The 21,137-nt window shown below is 37.5% G+C and overlaps 1 protein-coding gene across 1 annotated transcript in view; it reads left to right on the top strand.

Annotated features, from left to right (window-relative positions):
* The window catches only part of NYAP2 (neuronal tyrosine-phosphorylated phosphoinositide-3-kinase adaptor 2), a 192,569-nt gene that overhangs the window by 165,765 nt on the left and 5,667 nt on the right, over nt 1–21,137 (top strand). Inside the window, exon 5 of the mRNA XM_006906661.1 lies at nt 1,321–1,527. Coding sequence (XP_006906723.1) covers nt 1,321–1,527 — 207 coding nt within the window. The remainder of the gene's footprint in view (nt 1–1,320; nt 1,528–21,137) is intronic.

Raw genomic sequence — 21,137 nt, 5'->3', positions numbered from 1 at the left:
ACTCTTAAAACCATCTTTATTTCATGTGTTTCTGAACACTTCTGTGCATGCATTACGCAATGACTATCATATCCATCCCCTAAAATAATAATTGATCATATTTGCATTTTTTATGTCAAAATAACTTTTTTTAATATTTGAGAGCCAACCTGTTTTTTTTATTTCTACTCTGCCATCTTGACCGGAACTCTGAAGTTCTTCAATTGTATTTGCATTTTAAGCAGATCACTTTGGCAACATATGCTTTGGAGCTTGTACTTTGGGGAGACAAGGACACAATAAAGGAGACAAGTTGCAGTAATTCAAGAGTGCTGATTATAGGCTGAACCAGAGAAGTTGAGGTAGATGTGGTACAAAGTAGAACAGAAGGGAGAACAAGATATTCAGAAATAAATTCTGCAGAATCTACTGACTAATGGGTAGTAGTAGTTAAAGAAAGGGAGAGGAATCTTTTAGTTTGATGTTGGCTGAACAGGAGGAACCATTAGTTTAGTGAAATATGGTGTCAATTCAGTATCTGAAATGTTAAATTTGTATTTTCTATGGAGCATCTTGATGGACTCATCCAGCAGGCAGTTGGATTTCTTTTCTTTTTTTTTTTGGTCTAAAGCTCTGGAGAATGGTCTGGGCTTATGATAAAATATTTGGAAATCACTAACAACCATTCAATTGCTAGTTGACTCTTGGAGGATAAAATCACAGAAAGATAGAATGGGAAGAACAGTGGCTAACAACCATGAAGCAAGAGAAGATACAGATGATAAAGAAACGGTGTTAGACATAGAACACAACATAGGAAGATGGACCATCACTGAAGCCTAGAGAATTAAAGCTGTAAATAAGAGAGTAATCAAGGAGTTGTCAAATGGCTTAATAATGTCTTCTGAATTTGCCATCTTGAAGGCACTAGGCGATCTTAGCAAAAGCAGTTTTAGTAGAGTGACTGGAATGAATTCTTGTCACAGCGGGTAGTGGAGTGGAGGAAAGATGAGACAGTAAAGAGAGTGAGTGTAAAGTGCTCTTTAAGAAGTTTTCTTGAAGATGAGCACAGGGAAGAGTTAACAAAGAAGGATCAAGAGTCATTGAGCTTCTCCTTTTCCAAAGAGAAAACTATTTCCCAACGATATTACCCGCACTCCGCAAAAAAAAAAAGTGTGATCTCTGACCCTGTTTTATTTAAATATTGTAATGATCAACACACATCTAAATTCCCCAAAATAAATTGAAAGCATTTTAGAAAATTGTTCTTTAATTTTAAAAATAAAACCTGGGTAAGGTTTGACTTTTGTTTAATGAAATGTAATTTTAATTAATACACAGAATCGACAGAGGAGCTGAAAGTACGAAGCCACAGCACGGAACCTCTACCAAAGCTGGACAGCAAGGAGAGAGGACATCACGGGGCGTCTTCCAGAGAGCCTGTCAAAGCTCAGGAATGGGATGGAACACCGGGGCCGCCCGTGGTCACCAGTAGACTAGGAAGATGCTCTGTGAGCCCCACTTTGTTAGCAGGAAACCACAGCTCAGGTAAGAACGATAATGCTTTTGCAGACAGGAATTCCTTGTGTCTCTAGAAACTGCTTTTATGCGATTATCACTTGGAGAACCATAGCCAGGGATATCTCTGTTCGCTCACAGGGACAGCATAAATAGCCCTCCACACAAAGGGATGTAACAATATGTTGGACCACTCCAGGGAGTATTATGCACGTGAACAATAGAGAAGTGAATGATACTTCTTGGAGCTATGCAATGTAGTAGCTCTGACAACTCGAAGCATCCAGTACCAAATTTCATCTATATCCAGAGTCCTCACCTAAAGCAACCTTAATTTATGAAGTTTAAATGATTTAAAGTTTATGCCTCCTTTGCTTCAAAAAAGATTTTAGGCAACTGGAAAAAAATTAACAGAAGTAAAATTGAGGATGAAAATGTAACAAAAATAATCTGAAGGCAGTCGAGAAAATAGATATTATGAGACATCTGAAGAGGTGAGCTGAAGACAGGAACCGTCACGGTACTAAGTTTCCAAATCTAAGTCAAAAGATTTAGAAAATTCTAATCCAATACTCCTTTAAATTTGGATTAAGTCAAAATCTGCAATGCAATTTTGCATCTTTAATAAATAAATATTATTAAACTTTTTTTTAAAGCAGTGTATATTTGCTTTGAACTGATTCATCTACAGGATGGACTCACAGAGAGCTGTCAATTGAAACAAATGACAAATAAGCAAGCAGCCTCCTCAGGTTTCTACCCCTTAAGAGCATAGGGCTCTGAAGAAAAGGCCAATCCTTTAATGTTCTTTTCAACTCTAATACTCATCTTGGAAAGCAGTTTACATGAATTTAGCCTGTGTTCTCTCTGATAGGCATGCAGAAGTTAAAATCAAAATAAGATTAATCATTTTTGTATTTGGGAAGAGATGTTTCTATAATAGTCCCCAGGCAGAGGCAGAGCAATAACTTCCCCACATTCAAAAATTTACTTTAAAGCTTTGGTGATGCAGCCATATCATGTGTCATGTGGATAACCAATTTAATAACCTGAGTTTAAATCTGAGAGGAGGAACATTATGTGAATGTAGCAGAAATTTAAAAATCTATTTTTGATAGTAAAGTATAAATAGCTATAAGTGCATGAGAAAAAGATATCAGAGCAATAACTTCCCCACATTCAAAAATTTACTTTAAAGCTTTGGTGATGCAGCCATATCATGTGTCATGTGGATAACCAATTTAATAACCTGAGTTTAAATCTGAGAGGAGGAACATTATGTGAATGTAGCAGAAATTTAAAAATCTATTTTTGATAGTAAAGTATAAATAGCTATAAGTGCATGAGAAAAAGATATCTGTTCATTTTGTCAAAAAAAAAAAAAAAAGAAACATAAAGAACCAATAGTATTTTATAGGAAAAAAATTCCCAATGACATCACCATTTAATTGAGAATTATGATTAGTTTTAGGTTCATTATTTGTATTTAAAAATAAACTATCAAAACCTATACCGGTTCTAACTAAAAAACATAAACGATGTCTGTTCCTATTGTGACCAAAGATATATTTTATAAAAACCGAAGCACTGCCTGAGTGTTTATTGTGTAACAGCCACTGTTCTAGGATCTGGGAGCACGATGATGAATAAGGCATCTTCACATTTTGGTGATCGAAGTCAAGTGCAAGACAGACAGATGGATCGTTAAAATGTAATGCATTATACACAAATAATATGCGAAACAAAAATTCGATTGATTTTTTGTGAGAGAGTATGATTTTGGCAAGAATAATCAGGGGCTTTAGGTAGATAAAAAAATAATTACTTGAGGATGCAACATTTGACCTAGAGCTTGAAATATTAAGGCTGCTCACAAGAAGACAGAGAAGGAGGAAGTCTGCCTTCTGAGTGAAAACCAAAAGTGCTGTGGATGGAACCTGTTGTGTTTGGTGTGAAGGGTGGGGGAAGGTGGACTGAAAAAGCTATAAAGTAGGGTGGGGCCAGATCGTGAGAACTCTGAAGAACCTCGTGTAGTAGACAGAAATGCTTTTAGGCACCAAGTACTAGTTAGCAGTGGCTTATGTAATGTTAGCTCGTATAGCACCCAATCTGAAGATAAGTAGGCACTATTGGGGTTTTGCAACCATTAAGTGAGTCATTAAAGACCCAGAAATTTTCTATCTTTCTACCTCTTCTGTTCTGCTTACCTTGATTTTTTTTTCTTTTTTTTTTCATAATCATGGCTGACTGTGACAGTTCTGGGCATGTCAGACCCCAGTGGCCTCTCCCTCCATTTAGTTGGTCAGAACTAGAGAACATGTCTTCTGGACCAGTTGCTGAATGAATGGAAATGGGATTTTTAGGGGCTTATAGAAGGTCCTTCTTTCTCTTAAATCAAGGGGCCTCTTCCTTGTACCTGGAAATGAAATCAATAGTCTGTTTGCAGGGATAAGGGGGGGATGATATTGCATAAGCAAAGGACAGTATCTGCCACATCATGGTTCGGTGTTGAACATTATGTGGTGGATATTTTATAGTCATCTAAAGAATTTTTAAAGATAAGTATAATGTAATTCAGTTTCATCACGAAAGGTCTTATGTTGACTCCATGGCTCCAAGCATAGGTGACTGGGAGGCCATTGACTGGGAGGCAGTCAAATGAGATGAGTCAGTTGGGACTTAAATTTCGACTTAAGTTGGAAGTGCTCCGAGACATCTAACCGAGAAGGTAGTAGAGAGTTGGAATAACAGGTCTGGAGGTGAAGAGATTTAGTGGAATTAGAGATGGAGACTAAGGACCATTGGAATGGTTAAAACTAGAAGATTCTGAACTAAGAGAACGGGAAACTGCAATGAGAAGAAAACTGAGATTGGGCACTGGGGAATCCAATCATTTCAAAATGTGGGCAAAGGATGAAGAATCTATGATATAAAAGAAGACAAAACAATGAGACAGTCCACAATGAACTCGTACTGATCACTTAGTAAGTTGAATAAACTGGGTAGTATGTATTTACATCTTTGACACTTCAACATGACCCTTCCAATATTTTCAAAGTGTGAACAGAATCTGTAACATACTTTGACTTTCTTCCACAGCAAACTCCTGAAGCATCTCTTCTGCTTTATGGCATTTAAATCTGCTCTCCTGAGTCTTTCAGCTCTGTTTGTAGAGCAGTAAATTGCCTACTGACCAGAAGAAATGACATACGTATCCGTATTCCCTCACATTCTCCATGTTAGATTGTGAAGGTGGTAAACAAAGATGAAGGAAAAAAAGATTTTTGTTACATTTTTGATAAAGATTTTTGTTACATTTTTGATTAAAAAAAAGATGTTTCTGTATCTACATTAAAAGAAATATGAAAAGTAGGGGCAAATGTATAGTCACTTATATACCTTCGGCACAAGTTAGGGTCTCTACGTGAAAGCGAAGCTGTTCGCATGCATGTTCAAAAGAGCATTGTAATTATTTGCACTTTTAAAAGTCAGTGCCTCCCAAACGTAACACTACAATTATATCCATCGAGTCGATCCTTATAAAAAAAAAAAAGTAGAAAAGGAAAAATGTCTGTTGAGTTGGCCGTTTTTATTTTTCTGAAAAGAAAGAGGCTAAAATGTGTCAATACTAATCTAGAAAATGTCATAGTTCCACTAGCCTCTGGCTTGTGCCCTCTCTCTCTTCCTCCTGCTTCCACACACACACACACACACACACACACACACACACACACACACACTCACTCACACTGCTACCAGTCACAGGCTATTGCTTTACCCAAAGTGGTTTAGCCACTTGAAATAGTTGTTCTTAACAGCTCTTTTGAGGAGCAGAGAAATTGCTGAAGTAAAGCAAAGGCATGTGTCAGATCTCAGTTCTAATTAACGTGGCCACCAGTTGCCGTGGTACTTTATTAAAGTCACTGTTGTTCAGTAAAACAGTCATTCCCTAGAGGGTGATTCTCGAAGGCAGTGGAGGGCTGGGACCCAAATGCTCATGAAAATAATGAGAAAAAGTAGAGATTGTACAAGTAAGTAGGGTATTAACCAAAATTTGGAATTCAATCACTGATTCGATCAGCAAAAAATTTCCAAGCAGCTTATATCCAGCTCTGCAATGGTTTTGGGGGAATGAACCCCCTGATCCCCACCACACATACCTTAGGCTAACTAAAACATGGTACTGTGCTTCTCTGTGACACAAAACCATTCAACACAAATTAGATTATAATTAAATGTGTTATTTTCCTTTCAATTGTTTACATACTGTGTTACCTATATACTGTTTACTGTACATTTAATATTATTTGAATAACAGAAAATTAGTGTGGGCTTAAAAAGAAAAGATAGAGGGCTTAATGGGAGACTTCGAGTCATAAACCAAGGTTATACCAGATCTTTTCAAAAATAACAATTATTGTTATTACATGAGTAGAAATATACCGAGAAAACTTTCCTCATAGGATAAAGAAGGAAGATGCATTTTTGGAAGTAAATTCACAGACCTTGACTTAATCTCTATAGAAGGATCTTAAAAGACCTGAGCTTCTGTGCATTCACCCTTGTGTGTTTCTGCTGCTCTGAGGAGTCCCCTGTGGGATATGAACGAGGTGCCTGGAGGACAGGCAGGTAACGTGAGGCAGGGGACTCGGAGAGGTGGCTCCTTCGAAACGGACATGTTGTGCTTGCACATTGCATGCTAGGAATGTCCTTTGCTCTCACAAAGAAAAAATTTTTCCCCCATTTGTTTTGAAATTTGAAGCCCTTGTGGCCTAAGTGATGTATTCCAACATTTGTTAGAAGCATAGGTACAGAGAAATATTTCTCCATTACAAAGAAAATCTATTGCAAACTGACAAACAACGAGGCTGAACAATGGAAGTGCACATGACCTGGAAAGCACAGGACATCTCTAGGGGGCAGAAGCTACTCAGTGCCAGCTGATGCTCACCATGAGAAATGATAAAAGTTCCAAGATTTAATTTCTATTATGTGAAAACTCCCAATTTTTAAATGTAGCTCAACTTTCAAAACAACATTGATTCTAATAATTTGCTTTCTCTGGCCATGTAAGACGTAAAGGCTGTCAATTCACAATTTCTGGTTTGTGAAATCAAGTGACGACCATTCCGCAGAGACATGAATTTGATCTTAAAGCACAAGAGGTTGGGCTGTAGCAGAAGCAAACAGCAGGTGCCAGCAGACATCTGCCCTCCTGGCTATCATTTTCTTGAGACTGTCGCTCCTGGAGAAAGCTATGCTACGGCTAAAAGTGGGGATTAGAGAGAGGCTCAGGATCTTTGATGGTGAAGAAGGAAGGGAGATTTCTTAACTCTGAAAGAGGCACAGAAGTCTGGCATTCCACGAATAATAGAAAGGACCAGCAGCAGAATAATGCTTCACAGCATCCTGGCAAAGTGGTCTGGCTTTTGAATGGGGAGAGAGGTCAAGTGGAGTAGGGTTTGCATGGGGCTGTCAGTGAGGCTGGGTTTGATGCTTTCTGATTCCAGCTTCCGAAATATAGACTTCTCTACTTCAAGGGGCTTTTTATGTTTGAAAAACAAACTCCCCTATGATAACCAGTATAAGCTGAAGACTAGAAAGGCCATCTTGTATATTATGCTCCCAGAAGTTCTGGGCTTTTCTGTGACCTATTCTAGGACAACCTTTCCACCACAATTCATGAGTCAGCCCTTCATATCCAAGAGGAATCCTTTGTTCACAAGTTCAGAGAAGTGAAAAACAGATATGGATTTAATTTTATTTAAAGAAAACAAAAGAAATGTGCCATTTCTTGCATACCACATTTGTAGAGTAAATATTATGATAAACGTATGTATGAAATGATTGAGTACTGAAGTTTGAGATCCAGCAGATCTGGATTTAAATCTGGATTCTGATTTTTATTACTGATGACATTGGGTATGTTCCTTCACCTCTCTGAGCTTCATCCATAAAGTGTGAATGATAATAGTACCTAATTCACAGATACCACTGAGAGTGCAAGGTAAGAATTAAATGAGATAATATCTGGACATACTTAGCACGGTATCCGGAACACAATACTCAATAAATACGTCATCACCGTGATTCCAAATACCTTTGCAGATATCTTTGCAGCAAAGCGGAGAGAATCACTGGTCTAGGGCAATGAAGAGAAGTTTTCTATATGCAGTGACATTCAAGCTGAGGCTTGGACTGAGCAGAATTGAGACAGAGAAGTTTGTAAAGCAGGTGCAGCAAAAGAAGTCGTGGGTCATGTTGCTGGGGTTGATGAGGACTCTAGCTCCAACATGACACTTAGTACGCGTGCCCCAAACCATGGTTCTTAAGATGTTTGCAGCTCTAATTCGTATTCTAATCACATCTTTGAAGATTGGGAAGATTACAGAAATGTAGGGGGTTTAGCCAAAGGCCTAAGTAGATACTTGGGAAAGACATCTAGCTGAATGGGGGCCACTTAATGTAAGCAACTGAAAACTGGGATTCAGAAAGGGGACTGCAGTGGAATCTACGAGTGTCGTCTTTGAGAACTGAATTTTTTTCGGTGGATTTATAAGAAAGATGCATTCCTCTTGAAAATTCTGAAACATATTTACTGTACTTGATAAGATAACGCTGGAATGACTGGCTAACTTTGCTGCTAGGCCTCCTGGCAGCCATAACTCAAAATTTATGAGTCAGCCCTTCATAGACAAAGAGTCCCATGTGCATAAGTTTAGAGGAGTAAAAACAAGAGAGCAGGATAGAATTGGGCATCAGGGCTGGGAATTGTGGAGCAGCATTTATGACAGTATTTCCCGGCAAACCATAATAAATCCATGTAGTTTTGTTTTGTTTTGTTTTGTTTTTTTAGTGCAAGTAAATCACGCTTTACAATGCTGTTAATAAATTAATACTTTGATGGTTATGACTTGAAATTATATAACGCTGCTGTGCCCCAGTTTCTCTCTCTTTACAGAAAAGATAAAGGAAATCTTGCTGTGTAGGTCATTATGAGGATGGAATTTAAAAATGCATAAAAATGCCTCGTACAAAGCTGGTTTATAATAACTAGCAGAGCAAAGCGTATTCTGTTTCCATGTCATTTTACTGGGAAAGTCTCTGATCTTTTTCTAAGACCAAGAACGCATGTTTCCTTTGGAAAGCTCAGCTCATGGAAATACAATATGAGGTTTTCTTTAGCTATCCCTGGCTGTGTGACTACTATTAGTGCAACAGCCTGTGCTTAACTCACTTGTGCATTTTTAAACAAAGATTTTTAGGCCAATGCGACAGCCATTTTTGGATTCCTTTGAGTTTGCATTTATGGAATTTGGAGACAAGATCAGGTACAAGCTTTAAATACTTGGTTGCTGCATTATACACAGCTACCAAAAAGTAATCTTAACCTCTCACGGTGTTTCAGTTCTGCTTGGTAGCAATGAGTGAGATTTAAAATCATGTTGGCAGGATGTGGGAATCACAAGAAAGTATTGATATCTGCAAATGTACACATTTTCTTTAATACGTATCCGAGTTGACATTCATTCATCTGTTAATTCGGTTTTCTCTTTGTGTTTATTTTCTAACAGAAATGTATTTAGCATCTACTCTGCCCTATGCAGGGGTTAGGTGTGGGGGCACAGGGGGGTGCAAGGAAAATATGGTAGAATCGACTCTGTACTCTCAGAGCTCATAGTCTAGAAGCGAAAACAACAGATTCTTGTGTGTCGTGGAAGGAAAATGTTGGGCACAATCACATAATTTACTCTCTAGCTAAAAGGAAGGTAATTTATACAAGCGTCTCGGAGAAAGTAACATTAAATTAGATACTAGCTCGATGAATAGGAAACAGGCAAATGCGAGGCGACAGAGGGTTCCCTGCATCTCATTCATAGAAATGTGGATGGAAAAGATTTACTTTTAGAATCTGATTGGTATGAAAGGTTTCAACATGGCCGTATAATTCCCAAAGATCTCCTCTGCTCTTCCTTCCATTTCTTCGCATGGCCTGGCTCCTTCGGGTGCTGTGGTTACAGTCATGTCCCCAGTTACTCCCCTCCTCTCGCATCCACTCCTTTTGCAGTGCGCTGGCTCATCACTCCTTCTCAAGCAGTAAGATCTATTTCCTACTCCTTGACTCTATGTTGGCCTTGTGTCTTGCAACAACCAATAGAATGAGATGGAAGTGACTCCGGTCTATTCTGAACCTCAGCTTCCAAAGGCCATGAATGCTTCCACTTTCTCTTTTTCACCACTATTTAAATACACAAGCTTAAGGCAGCCTGTTGGAGAATGACATATGTATGGAGCAAAGCCAAGAGTCCTCAGAATTTGGCTACCCAAACAAGGGAGAAAGCACAGTACCAAATACCAGAATCAGAGACTTGACCCTCAGCCGACCATGGATGCATGAGTGAGCCCAGCTAAGATCAGAACCCCCACCCAGCTGACCCACAGACTCATGAGCAAAACTAAATGACTGTTGTTTTCAGTCACCGAGTTTGGGTGTAGTATGGAATAACTGATATAAGCACCATGGTCTGTTGGAATATTGCTGGTTTTCTTTCAAATGGAAATCTTTTACTATTGTACGAGTAGAGCACACTCACTGAAAAACAAAAGGTCAAAGTAGAAAGTGAAGATCCCCTCTCCCTTCTTCGCTTCGCCATCCCACTTTTCAAAGCCTCATTTCGAGTGGTCATGTTTTCACCACTCAGGGCTGTGTATTGATGGGGACTGAGAGTTCTTTGTTACATTCATTTTTCTTATGCAACAGGAACAACAAACCAATCTGGCAGAGTTCAGGCTTCCACTGTAATTTGAGCTTCGCTGTAGGAGATTGACTAACTTCCTCCTTGGCTCCATGTCAACCCCCGGCAGCTGTGGACTTTCATGCCTACTGCCCTCAAGGCTGGCATGGAGCACAGTCCACTCAGGCACCAAAGACAGTTCTGCTCCGTTTCCCAGTTATAACTGGGTGCCTGGTTATTTCCTCAGGGAACGTTGGCCAGATCCCGTTGCTAGGTTCTGCTCACTGTTTTCACACTCCAGAGTTTAACTCTTTCCTTTCTGCATTCTAGTGTCCACAGGACAGAGTTCTCACTTGGCGAGTCTTTGGAGAGTAATGTAAGTCATAACCCCAATAGACTTGCCTTCATTTCTCTGTGGAAAATTGTGACTTCTGCCTGCTACAAGATGTCTTCACCGGAGATATAGTTTTATTTGTATTCTTCTGATAATGGTGGTAGGGCTTTGAGAAACAACCAGAGAAGGAGAACTTGGAGTGAGCTAGCCATTTAAAATAGCCAAAGTATGTCTTTATAAAGACCATTATGAAATAATAGAAAGTAACTCTTCTTACACTCAGCAGCCACAGCTAGACCACAGAAGCAGAACTAGCAAAGGAAGTGACCAAAATGAATTTTGTTTTTCTTAAATGAGCTCTCATCTCTAGCCTGGGAAAGTGGGACTGGCCAGGGAGGAGGCTGAGAGGCTAGAAACTAGATATTAGAGAGACTTTGAGATGGTCTTTTGTGTGTGAGCGTGCGCGCGCGCGCGCGCGTGTGTGTGTGTGTGCACATGCATGTAGAATGAGTGTCCATCCTCTATAGAGGAGGGGTGAAAAGTGGGAAGCGTCTCCCCCAGTGGAAAATCCAGTGAGAGACATTTTAATGGGACCACTTGGAAAGCTAGATATTTGTGTCTAGCCATTGAGAGGATATAGTGAAAAAAAAATGTACAAAAAGTTAGTTGAATGGCCCGTGATCACAGAACAGAAAGTTGCATGGCAAGTGACTCTCCAGACACTGATGGTAGGTTAAAGATTAGTGTAAATTGTTTTACTTGTAACAGCTTAGGTCACAGGGAGAAACCCTGGAGTAGATTTGGGTCATGTGACTGCCCAGAGCATCAGGCACTCTGCTGGACATGCCTCAAGGCTCATTACAGGTTGCCCAGTGGGCAAACAGCCAGGAGATCTTCAGGTGAGAGATGGCCAGTCACAGGAAGACCTTTTCTGCCCTCTCATCTTTCATTTTTTCTCCTTTCTCTGCCCTTGTGAGGCGAGACATGGTGGGGACCAAGTAGGGGACAGAGAGGTAAGAACATGGAGACGAGGCAAAGAGAGAGGCCATCTTTCTGTGTGCCAGGAGCAAGCCTAAACAGGCCAGGAGAGAAGTGTTTCCTTGAAATAAATTAAAAATTGTAATTAATGTAAAGATGAGGTATTATAATGATTACTTCAATAAGACCTTTTTTTGTGACTTGAAGAAACTGAAGAATGTTTTTTTATTTTTTTAGTTTTTAATTATGTTTGTTGGAGTAACAATGGTTAATATAATTATATAATTTTCAAGTGTACATTATCATTTGAGATCTATATATTCTATTGTGTTTACCATCCAGAGTCCAGTTTCCTTTAGCTACCATATATTCGATCCCCTTTACCCACTTCACCCTCCCCCTAAACCCTGTATTTGACCCCCTTTCCCCTGTCTACCACCTCTTTCATCCACCGCCCCTGCCACTAGTAACCACTAGTCTATAGTTCATGTCCATGAGTCTCTGTTTGTTTGTCCTGCTCATTTGTTGCTTTTAGGTTTATATCCCACATATAAGTGATATCATGTGATTTTCAACTTTTTCTGTCTGGCTTTTTTCGCTTAGCATGATTATCTCGAGGTCCATCCATGTTGTCACAAATGGCAGTATTTCGTCTCTTCTTATGGCTGAGTCATATTCCATTGTATATATGTCCCACAGTTTCTTTAGCCAGTCATCTATCGTAGGACACTTCAGTTGCTTCCATGTCCTGGCCACTGTGAATAATGCTGCTATGAACATCGGTGTGCAAATATCTTTTGGGATATGGGTTTTCAAGTCTTTGGGGTAAATACCCAGTAGAGCGATTGCTGGATCATATGGTAGATCAATTCTTAGTTTTTGGAGGAACCTCCATACTGTTTTCCATAGTGGCTGTACCAATTTGCAGTCCCACCAGCAGTGCATGAGGGTTCCTTTTTCTCCGTATCCTCTCAACTTTGAAACTGAAGAATTTTTAAATATCAACATGAAAAGGAAAATTCTGGGACCTGGCCTAGTGTTTTTCCAAAGGACAAGAAATAACTGCCCTCCTTCCTGCCAGAGCAGGCTGGAGCCGGTTTATGGGGAGAAAAGAATCACATTGTTTTCTGATTGCATCTAAGGTTCTCTTTGTTCAAATTAACAGTGAAATACACATATTTAAAGAAAACAGAACCTGATATAATTCCAAAATTTGCTCCAAGATTATTGAAAATTATATTTAACCTGAATTACGAAATTTAAGTTTATGACCTTTGTGATTATTTGTGGATTACCCATTTATAATACTGCCTTATACTTATATACTATGTGTTAACTTTTAATATACTTTTGTAAGTGCTATCTCATTTGGTTTTTACAAAAACCTGTATATCTATGGTCTGGTGTTATGATCTATTTAGGTGACCAAACAGAAGTTGAAGAGGAGTCCAGTAAATTACCCAGACTGATTGTAAAGTAGTAGATTTAAGTCAAGAAATGGATTTTGGTTTTCTGACCCTTACTACAGCTCTCTTATAATTTAACTAGGTTGGGTTTCCCTATTTCCACCTCCATGCTCAAAACTCATTTGTTTATTCATCTATTCATTTATTCACCTATTTTTTTTCAATATAGATTTATCGAGCATTGAGCGTGTGCCAGTGGGAAAGATTGCTATTAATCACAAAAGTTAAAAATTTAATTTTCCTCGGTGGTGAAAGTCACCACCGAGGAAAATGACACTGTACTCCCTCCCTCTTGAATTTGTTACAGGGCATCTTGATGACATGGGAAACGAACTTTCAGGTAAATTAAGAGAAAGAATAATCAAGGGACTGTGACACAGATGCATGGGAGAGTGGCTGAAAGGAGGGCAGAGGGCAAGGGACTGTGGCCGGGGAGGGGACTGAGAGCCTGACAAGGGACAGGCCAAGCTGACCACATCAGTGATTCTGGTCTTAACTAAAAATTACAGAAAGTCATTTATGAATTTTAAACTCCCAAGATTTTAAACTCAGGAATCCGATTTACAAAGTCACTTAATGTCTTATTATCCTAAACCCAGGGGAACAGAATTAGGAAGGTAAAATGCTACCCCATATAACCTGCCTCATAAACTCAAAGAAGAAATATTTTTTCTGCTCTCTAGCCATGAAATTTCTCTGTTCCTATAACTAATTGAGAGATGTTCATAACTGATTGTTTGGTATATTTAAAAATTAATTCTCGAGCACCTGAGCAACCATGTCACATAGGCGGGATGTTTCCTAAAACAGAGCAACATTATGTACGCTTTTTGTTTTTGGTTCGGTTAGTTACTCATTCAACCTACTTGTGAGAACTCCTATTTGAACAGCTAACTGAGAGGTGATGGCATATGACCTCTGACATCAAGAAGCATATACCTGCCTGTGATGGCTCTCGCTCTCGTACAGCAAGAAGACGTTATTACGCCTGATGCAGTGAGACAGGACTGGGCTCTGTTGTCCAGTACTTTGAAGGGTTTTCTCTAAATGATATATATTCCTATTCCCATTTTTTTCCCTAGGAAGATGATTGGTTAAAGTTACGAGAGATATCTGGAGTCAAGGAATTTGGCGATATTAACTGGTGTGTGTGTGTGTGTTGGTGTGTGAAACTACTTATGGGTCTTATGTGATCAGATCTGTAGAGTCAGCTAACTTATTGTCATAGATTGTGTATAACATATATGTGTGTATGTATATATATATATATAATGCATACACACATATATGTATATATGTATATATACTCCCTTAAACTTGATTTCTACTAAACATGTACACAGACCATGACATTAGATACTACACAAATACCTAAATGTTGGGAAAAAAAATACAACATGATAGTAATTTCATTCTTATTAGAAAAATTCTGAATTTCCAATTATTCTCTCATTCTTTTGGGGAAAAATAATTAACCAGGCATAAAAATTTAGATAACGCAGAAGGTGCCTTCGCCTTACTTGCCTTTCAACAAACTAATCCTGTTTGAGAACCACGACAACAACATGCTGGCCGGAATTTTGACCGCAGTGCCAGGTCCCCATGTCCTTCACCTCGTGCCCTCTCTAGGAGTCCATCCTGACATTGCTCCTAGTCGACAGTGGTTGACTTTCTCTGGAAAAGCCCTGTGGATATGCCACACCAACGGTATTCGCAAAGAATGCCATAGAAGACATTACAAAAAAAAGAACATTCTTTCTGACTTATGCTAAGCTTTTTCAGAGACTGGTTCTGGGAGCTTTGTAAGCCAACCAGAATACATAGCAAATAATATTTGCACTGCCATCTGCTGTCCACAACAGGCACTGAGATTTTTCCCTCCGCGATTTTTTTTTTTTTTTTTAATGTTATATTCAATTGAGGACTGGTCAATGTATTTTTGTTTATTTACTGGAAACTTGGGAAAGTTGAAGAAATGGGGGGGGGAATTCTTTTCATTAATGAGAAATGTACAAATAATTTACCTTTAACTCTGGCTTTAGTCTTTCAAATAAGGTTTAAAATAATTCGTTTGATAAATACTTTGAGATCTTCTCAGGGGTCAGTTATCATGTTATTGGGGGAAATAGAGAGAGAAACAGGATAGACATGATTCCTGGTCTTACAGAACATGGTGTTTAGTATGTTCTGTAAGACCAGGAGGAGGGAAAGAAGAGGGAACGGATACGTACACCAGGCGGAGTGTAGCGTCATGATTAAAATCCTAGAGTAAGAGAAGGCTTGTAGCTTTAAGAGAACAGTGCTTTTGACAGGGGCGAGACTACACATCAGGATGGTTACAGAAGTGAACCATGTGTACTATCATGAGGAAGAAGTTTAGACTTCATCATGAGAAGCATCTGAAAGATCAGATTTGCCTGTAAATAATAAAACAGCTAACATTTCTTGAGATCTTACTACATGCTGGTCACTGAGGTAAAATCTTTATATTTATTATCTTATTTAATTCTTAAAATAATTTTTGAAGTAATACTTTTATTTCCCCCATTTTACCTTTGAACAAACTGAAGCTTAGAGAGATCAAGCAGAATTATTCATTTTGTCATTCAGCTAGTAAGCGATAAGGATTTAGCATCCCTTGTGAAAAGATATACCCCTTTCCCAAGAGTTCCAGAAAAACTGTGAAGATGGCTCTCATTGACTGACTTGGGTCGCATGCTCATTCTTAAGCCAATCCGTGAGGCCAAGGGGATAGAACGATTGATTGGGCAGATCTTAGTCATATGGCCACTTCTGGAATGAAGTTGGCGTTAGCCCCTATTATGGAACCATTTTTGTGCTTCGACGTGGTATTTTTCTTTCTTTTCTTTTTTTTTTGCTTTTTCTTTTCTTTTCCTTTTTTCTTTTTCTCGAATGAAGTTGGCGTTAGCCCCTATTATGGAACCATAAGAACTAAGATTACTGGTGATATTGTTTCCAAAGGAAATTCAAACTATTATTTTAGAAAGAGACTAGATGGATTCTGAACAGGCAAAAATGAAAAATAACCATTACCCCTCCTAAATTTTATTTAAATTTTTTTAATATTTTTAAACCTTTTTCAACTAAAACATTATCAACAATTTTAGAAATTTTTAGCAAATAGGAAACTTAATTTATGTACACTCCTATTAGCATTGTTACAAAATCAAAGCACAAAAAGCAGACCAAAAAGTAGTGTAAAAGCAGTGACTTTAGTAAACTAGCTTATGATCAATCAAGAGTATTTTCAATGTCATTTTATTTATTCCAACAGATTTGGTTTATAAACATCAAAGAATCAACGAATGAACCTAGGTGCTTACCTCTTATTGTAAATGTTGAAAAAGTGCTCTGAGAGTCTGGACTGCTTCCCTCAGGCTTCACAGGCATGTAATAGCTTAATTTGGGACATTGCCCTAGAGATTTTTCTAGGGGAGCATTTCCTGAATGGTGGTTCCCAAATTCCCTGGAATTTTCAAAGATTTTCTCATGTTTATTGTGCTTTGACGTGGTATTTTTCTTTCTTTTCTTTTTTTTTGCTTTTTCTTTTCTTTTCCTTTTTTCTTTTTCTCTTTTTTTTTTTTTTTGGTTTTAAATATTCCACTGGCAAATTAACTATATAAAAATTTATCTTACGAGAACTCTCTGGGGATTCCAAGTCTATATAAAATCAACAGTTCTCAAACTCTTCAGTCTTAGATCCCCTTATGTTCTTAAAAATTATCGAGAACCCCCAAAAGCTTTTTTATGTGAGTTAAGCTTAACCATATTTATCGTATTATAAATTAAAATGGAGAATTTAAAAATTATCTATTCATTAAAAATAATAAAACCATTATATATTAATATAAATAACTATGTTTTCTGAAACTATAATGAATGATGAACAGATTGACATTGTTTTACATTTTTGAAAATCCCTTTAATATCTAGCTCAATAGAATATAAATTCTCATATTAATTCAATCTGTTGTGATATGTTACTTTGAGTAAAATATATGAAGGAAATCTGACCTTTTACAGATATGTGGTTGAAAAGGGAGGGATATTTTAATAGCCTTGTCATATAATTGTGGATATTCTGCTTAATATCCTTCCAAAATTCAACATATAGAAGTTTCATAAAAGTTAGCTACAGATCAACAAACTCATCATGCTCTGTTACACTAAAATCCACTGGTCTCTTTTGAAATTTAAATGGATTGTTTACCCAGGCATGATTTATAACATCATGCTTTTAGAAAATACCAGTTCACTGTGTCATGCAAATCTTCCATATGTTGACATATTTCATTATAAAAATCAATACAGTGTATTAATTAATACCACCACTGATCTCATAAGAAAAATCTAATTATTAGGATGCTGTCAAGATCACAATGGTGGATGCAAGTTTTTCAAAATTTTAATTTTTGCTTGAAAGCTCAAATTTATCATGGTCAACAAATCTGTCAGTTGTCTTCCTGAAAGCAATAGACTCGGCTTCTTTTTCTGAAAAAAAAATGATGATCCTCATTAACAGCTAGAGCTTGAAGTTTCTTCCCCTGGCTCCCTGTCCCAACTGTTTCTTTACTTGTTCCTTCTGACAACATGGGTCCCTTGCTTCCCACAGATATCCTCTATATAGTGTTTGTGAGTTGAAGGTGACTGAACGGTTGAAGTGCCCAGTGAGGGAGTCAGGCCTAACCCTTTCCAGGACCATAAGGCAATAGCCTCCTTTCGAGATTCCCCACGTTAGATCTCATCCCCACTATAGCGAGTTGTAAGTCCGCTGCTTGCCATGGGGACTGGCCCTTCCCCACTTCTCTGGCATTCTCTCTCCTCACTATAGCCCCGAGCTTTGCCCACTAGGGGCTTCCAGGAGAAAGGCAGGAAACAGACATGAACTTGGAGTCTGTGTATCAGTGAAAAATACATAACTACTAGTACAATTTGGTGCTATTGCTTTCGTATGTTCATATTCGTATGTTAAAATACCTTCAGATATATCAAGCATTGTTTTTCAACTTTCAGTGCATTTGTCAACACTGTGGAAAAACAAATGATGTCTTAACTTATATTTTTATTAAAATAGTTTTGACCTCATGTCCCTGCCTCCCCAAAGGGTCTTAGAACCTTCCAGAACTTCTGCGATAAAGTGAACAAACATGACCATTACTGTAGATCAGATTGAAGTCCCCTGTTATGGTGAACTCGACTACATGGTCTTACATGACTCTTGTTCTAAGACACGTATTGCTTAGTTTATATGTACAATGGAAAGTAATTCAAAGCAGAAGCATAAGGAACATGGCCGTTAAAAAAGAACATCTATAGGAACCATTAAAAATGATAATATCTGATGTCACATTTTGTCTCAAGATGTTTGTTCTTTAATAAACCACAAAACTTAATGCTATAAAGAGGAAATACTTTCGATTTTTGTTTATTAGGTATAGAGTTTCACGTTAATCAGGTGGGTGGTATACAAAACTTAGCCTGGTGATTCCTTCTTTTTATTTTGTTATTTAGAAGCAAAATGTAACATATTTTAAAAGTAGGTTAACTGATTTTTGTCATGTGTTCATTCCTAATATCTGATGAAGAAAGAATTTTATTCTATTTTTTTTGTTTGTTTGTTCATTCTATCTTTGATGCCATAATGCAAAGTGAAAGTCTATTCCCACGATAACATACCATTTGAGCCCTATAAATCATGATAAGCCTTTTCGAATTTATATCTTGACAGATGAATATTTTTATATAATGATTGTAAAGATAAGTAGCATATATTACTTATTAAATAGAAAATATGTGTTACTTTATACACATAGAATTTTATTTTAATGTGAAATACAGTACATTTTTAAAAACAAAAGCACATTTTCATATTTACCTAAAGTGATGGAGATCCTAAGAGCATTTTAGAAATTATACGACAATAAAAGAGGATGTCAATTTAAAAAAAAAAGAAAGAAAAAACTGTCAATGCTACACTACACTATGTAGCCATGTAAGAAACCAGCCATGAAATGCAACATCTAGGGCATCCTTGGGTGTAAGCGGTATGATTTATGGTCTCTCTATATAAGGCAGTGGAAGGCAAGGGAAATCCCAGCTCTTCAGATATTCAGAAGGAATACAACAGACTTTCTTGACTCTCTTCTCCTCTGTACAATGGGTCTTGTAATTCTCTATGTCCATCATCAGATCATAAACTTTACCCATCATGGTGCCACCTCATTTTTCTCTGGGCTTTAGATCTTCATCAGAATTCTAGTATTCCTAAGAAGAAGTACCAATTACTCCGGCATCAACAGTTGTACTGTCTGACCCTTCAGCTATCCCTAGGAACTTAGTCCATGACTAAAAAAGACACTGGGACTCATCCAGAGCTGTGCAAGTCTCCACTGCCTCCCAAGAGGAAGTCTCCATGGAAAGCTGGAGAGAGAGAATATCTACTCCCAGGGTAGATTTTTGCATCCTGCCAATTTTCTTTCTCCATGGTCACAAAATAATCACAACAAGGAACAGATTTGTTTGATCTTTTCAGCAGCCTACTTACAATGCCTAGGCCTATAAGCTTCTCAGAGATCTATAAAATATTTGATATTAAAAAATGAAAGGATAGAAAAAGATATTTCATGAAAGTGGAAACAAACAAACAAGCTATGATAGCCATATTTATACCAGACAAAATAGACTTTAAAACAAAGGCTATACCTAGACTCAAAGAAGGACCTGGTAGTTCCACTTCTGGGTATTTACCCAAAGAAACCCAGAACACAATTTTGAAGGGCCATGTGTAATCATATGTTCACTGCAGCAGTAATTACAATAGCCAAAATATGGAGGCAACCTGCATGTCCATGAATGGATGAATGGGTAAAGAAGAGGTGGTACATATACACGGTGGATGAAATCTTGCCATCTGCATCAACATGGATGGATCTAGAGGGTATCGTGCTGAGTGGAGTAAGTCAGAGAAAGACAAATGCCATATGATTTCCCTTATATGTGGAATCTAAAGAACAAAATAAATGAACAAACAAAACAGAAACAAACCCATTGATACAGAGAACCTTTTGATGTTTGCCAAGTGAAAGGGAATGAGTAAAAAAAGGAAAAGGGTTAGGAAGTACAAATTGGTAGCTACAAAATAGTCATGGGGATGTAAAGTATAGCATAAGGAATATAGTCAATAATATTGTAATAACATTATATGGCGTCAAATGGGTACCCAATTTATTGGGGTGATCACTTTGCGAGTTATATGAATGTCTAATCACTATGTTGTACACCTGAAACTAATATATTATTGAATGTCAACTTTATTTGGAAAATTAAAACTTATTTTTAAAATAGTACCAAATTTTTTTAAAAACTGCCACATTAACATTAATAACATTGATATGATGGTTTAATTAAATCAGTAAAAATTATGATATCAGGTCAACTTAATTACTTGTTAAACTTAGTATTAATACAATTTCATTACAATTGAAAACAATTTATGAATTAGATTGTCTAATCCTTTAAGAATTCCTGAGTGTGAACTATTACTGTCTAAAATCATAGTCAATCATGAATTAATTGGATTATTCACAGTCCAATAATTTTAAAGCAAAATCATAAAAACTCATTCAAATTATATACAGAACAAATGACATTTAATGTGGGACATCAGAGCATCTTACATGTTTGTTCTGGTGTATGATAGAAGCTTTAAAACCGAGTGTTTGAAATCCATGACAATTTTAACATAGTCCTAGCAAAACTGCCCCTTGTTACCTAGACACAAATTTACCTCAAATATCATATGTTTTATTTCAAAAAAAGGAAAGAAAAAGCCTTCCCCAGAAACGAAAGTTTGCAGTGAGCATACTTTGTATTTTTTTTTTTTAAGGCCTCTCTGTGACCCCCATAGAGCCCTGAGTCATTGATTAAAACCTTTCAGCAACATGACTGATTTGGGAAAATCACGATATGTTTCTGCTAGTACAGAAAAAGATTGTGTATTGAAAAAAAAAAAGAAAGAAAGAAAACAAGATGCAGAGATGTTTCCTCAAAATTTGACCAGTTTTGTTTCTTTGATGCTAGATAAAAGTGTCCTCTCCATTGAAGATA

The sequence above is a fragment of the Pteropus alecto genome, unplaced genomic scaffold (genome assembly GCF_000325575.1).
Source record: "Pteropus alecto unplaced genomic scaffold, ASM32557v1 scaffold110, whole genome shotgun sequence".
In the NCBI taxonomy this organism is placed as follows: domain Eukaryota; kingdom Metazoa; phylum Chordata; class Mammalia; order Chiroptera; family Pteropodidae; genus Pteropus; species Pteropus alecto.
Note: the sequence above shows the minus strand (reverse complement) of the source record. Positions and strands in the feature narration are given on the sequence as shown.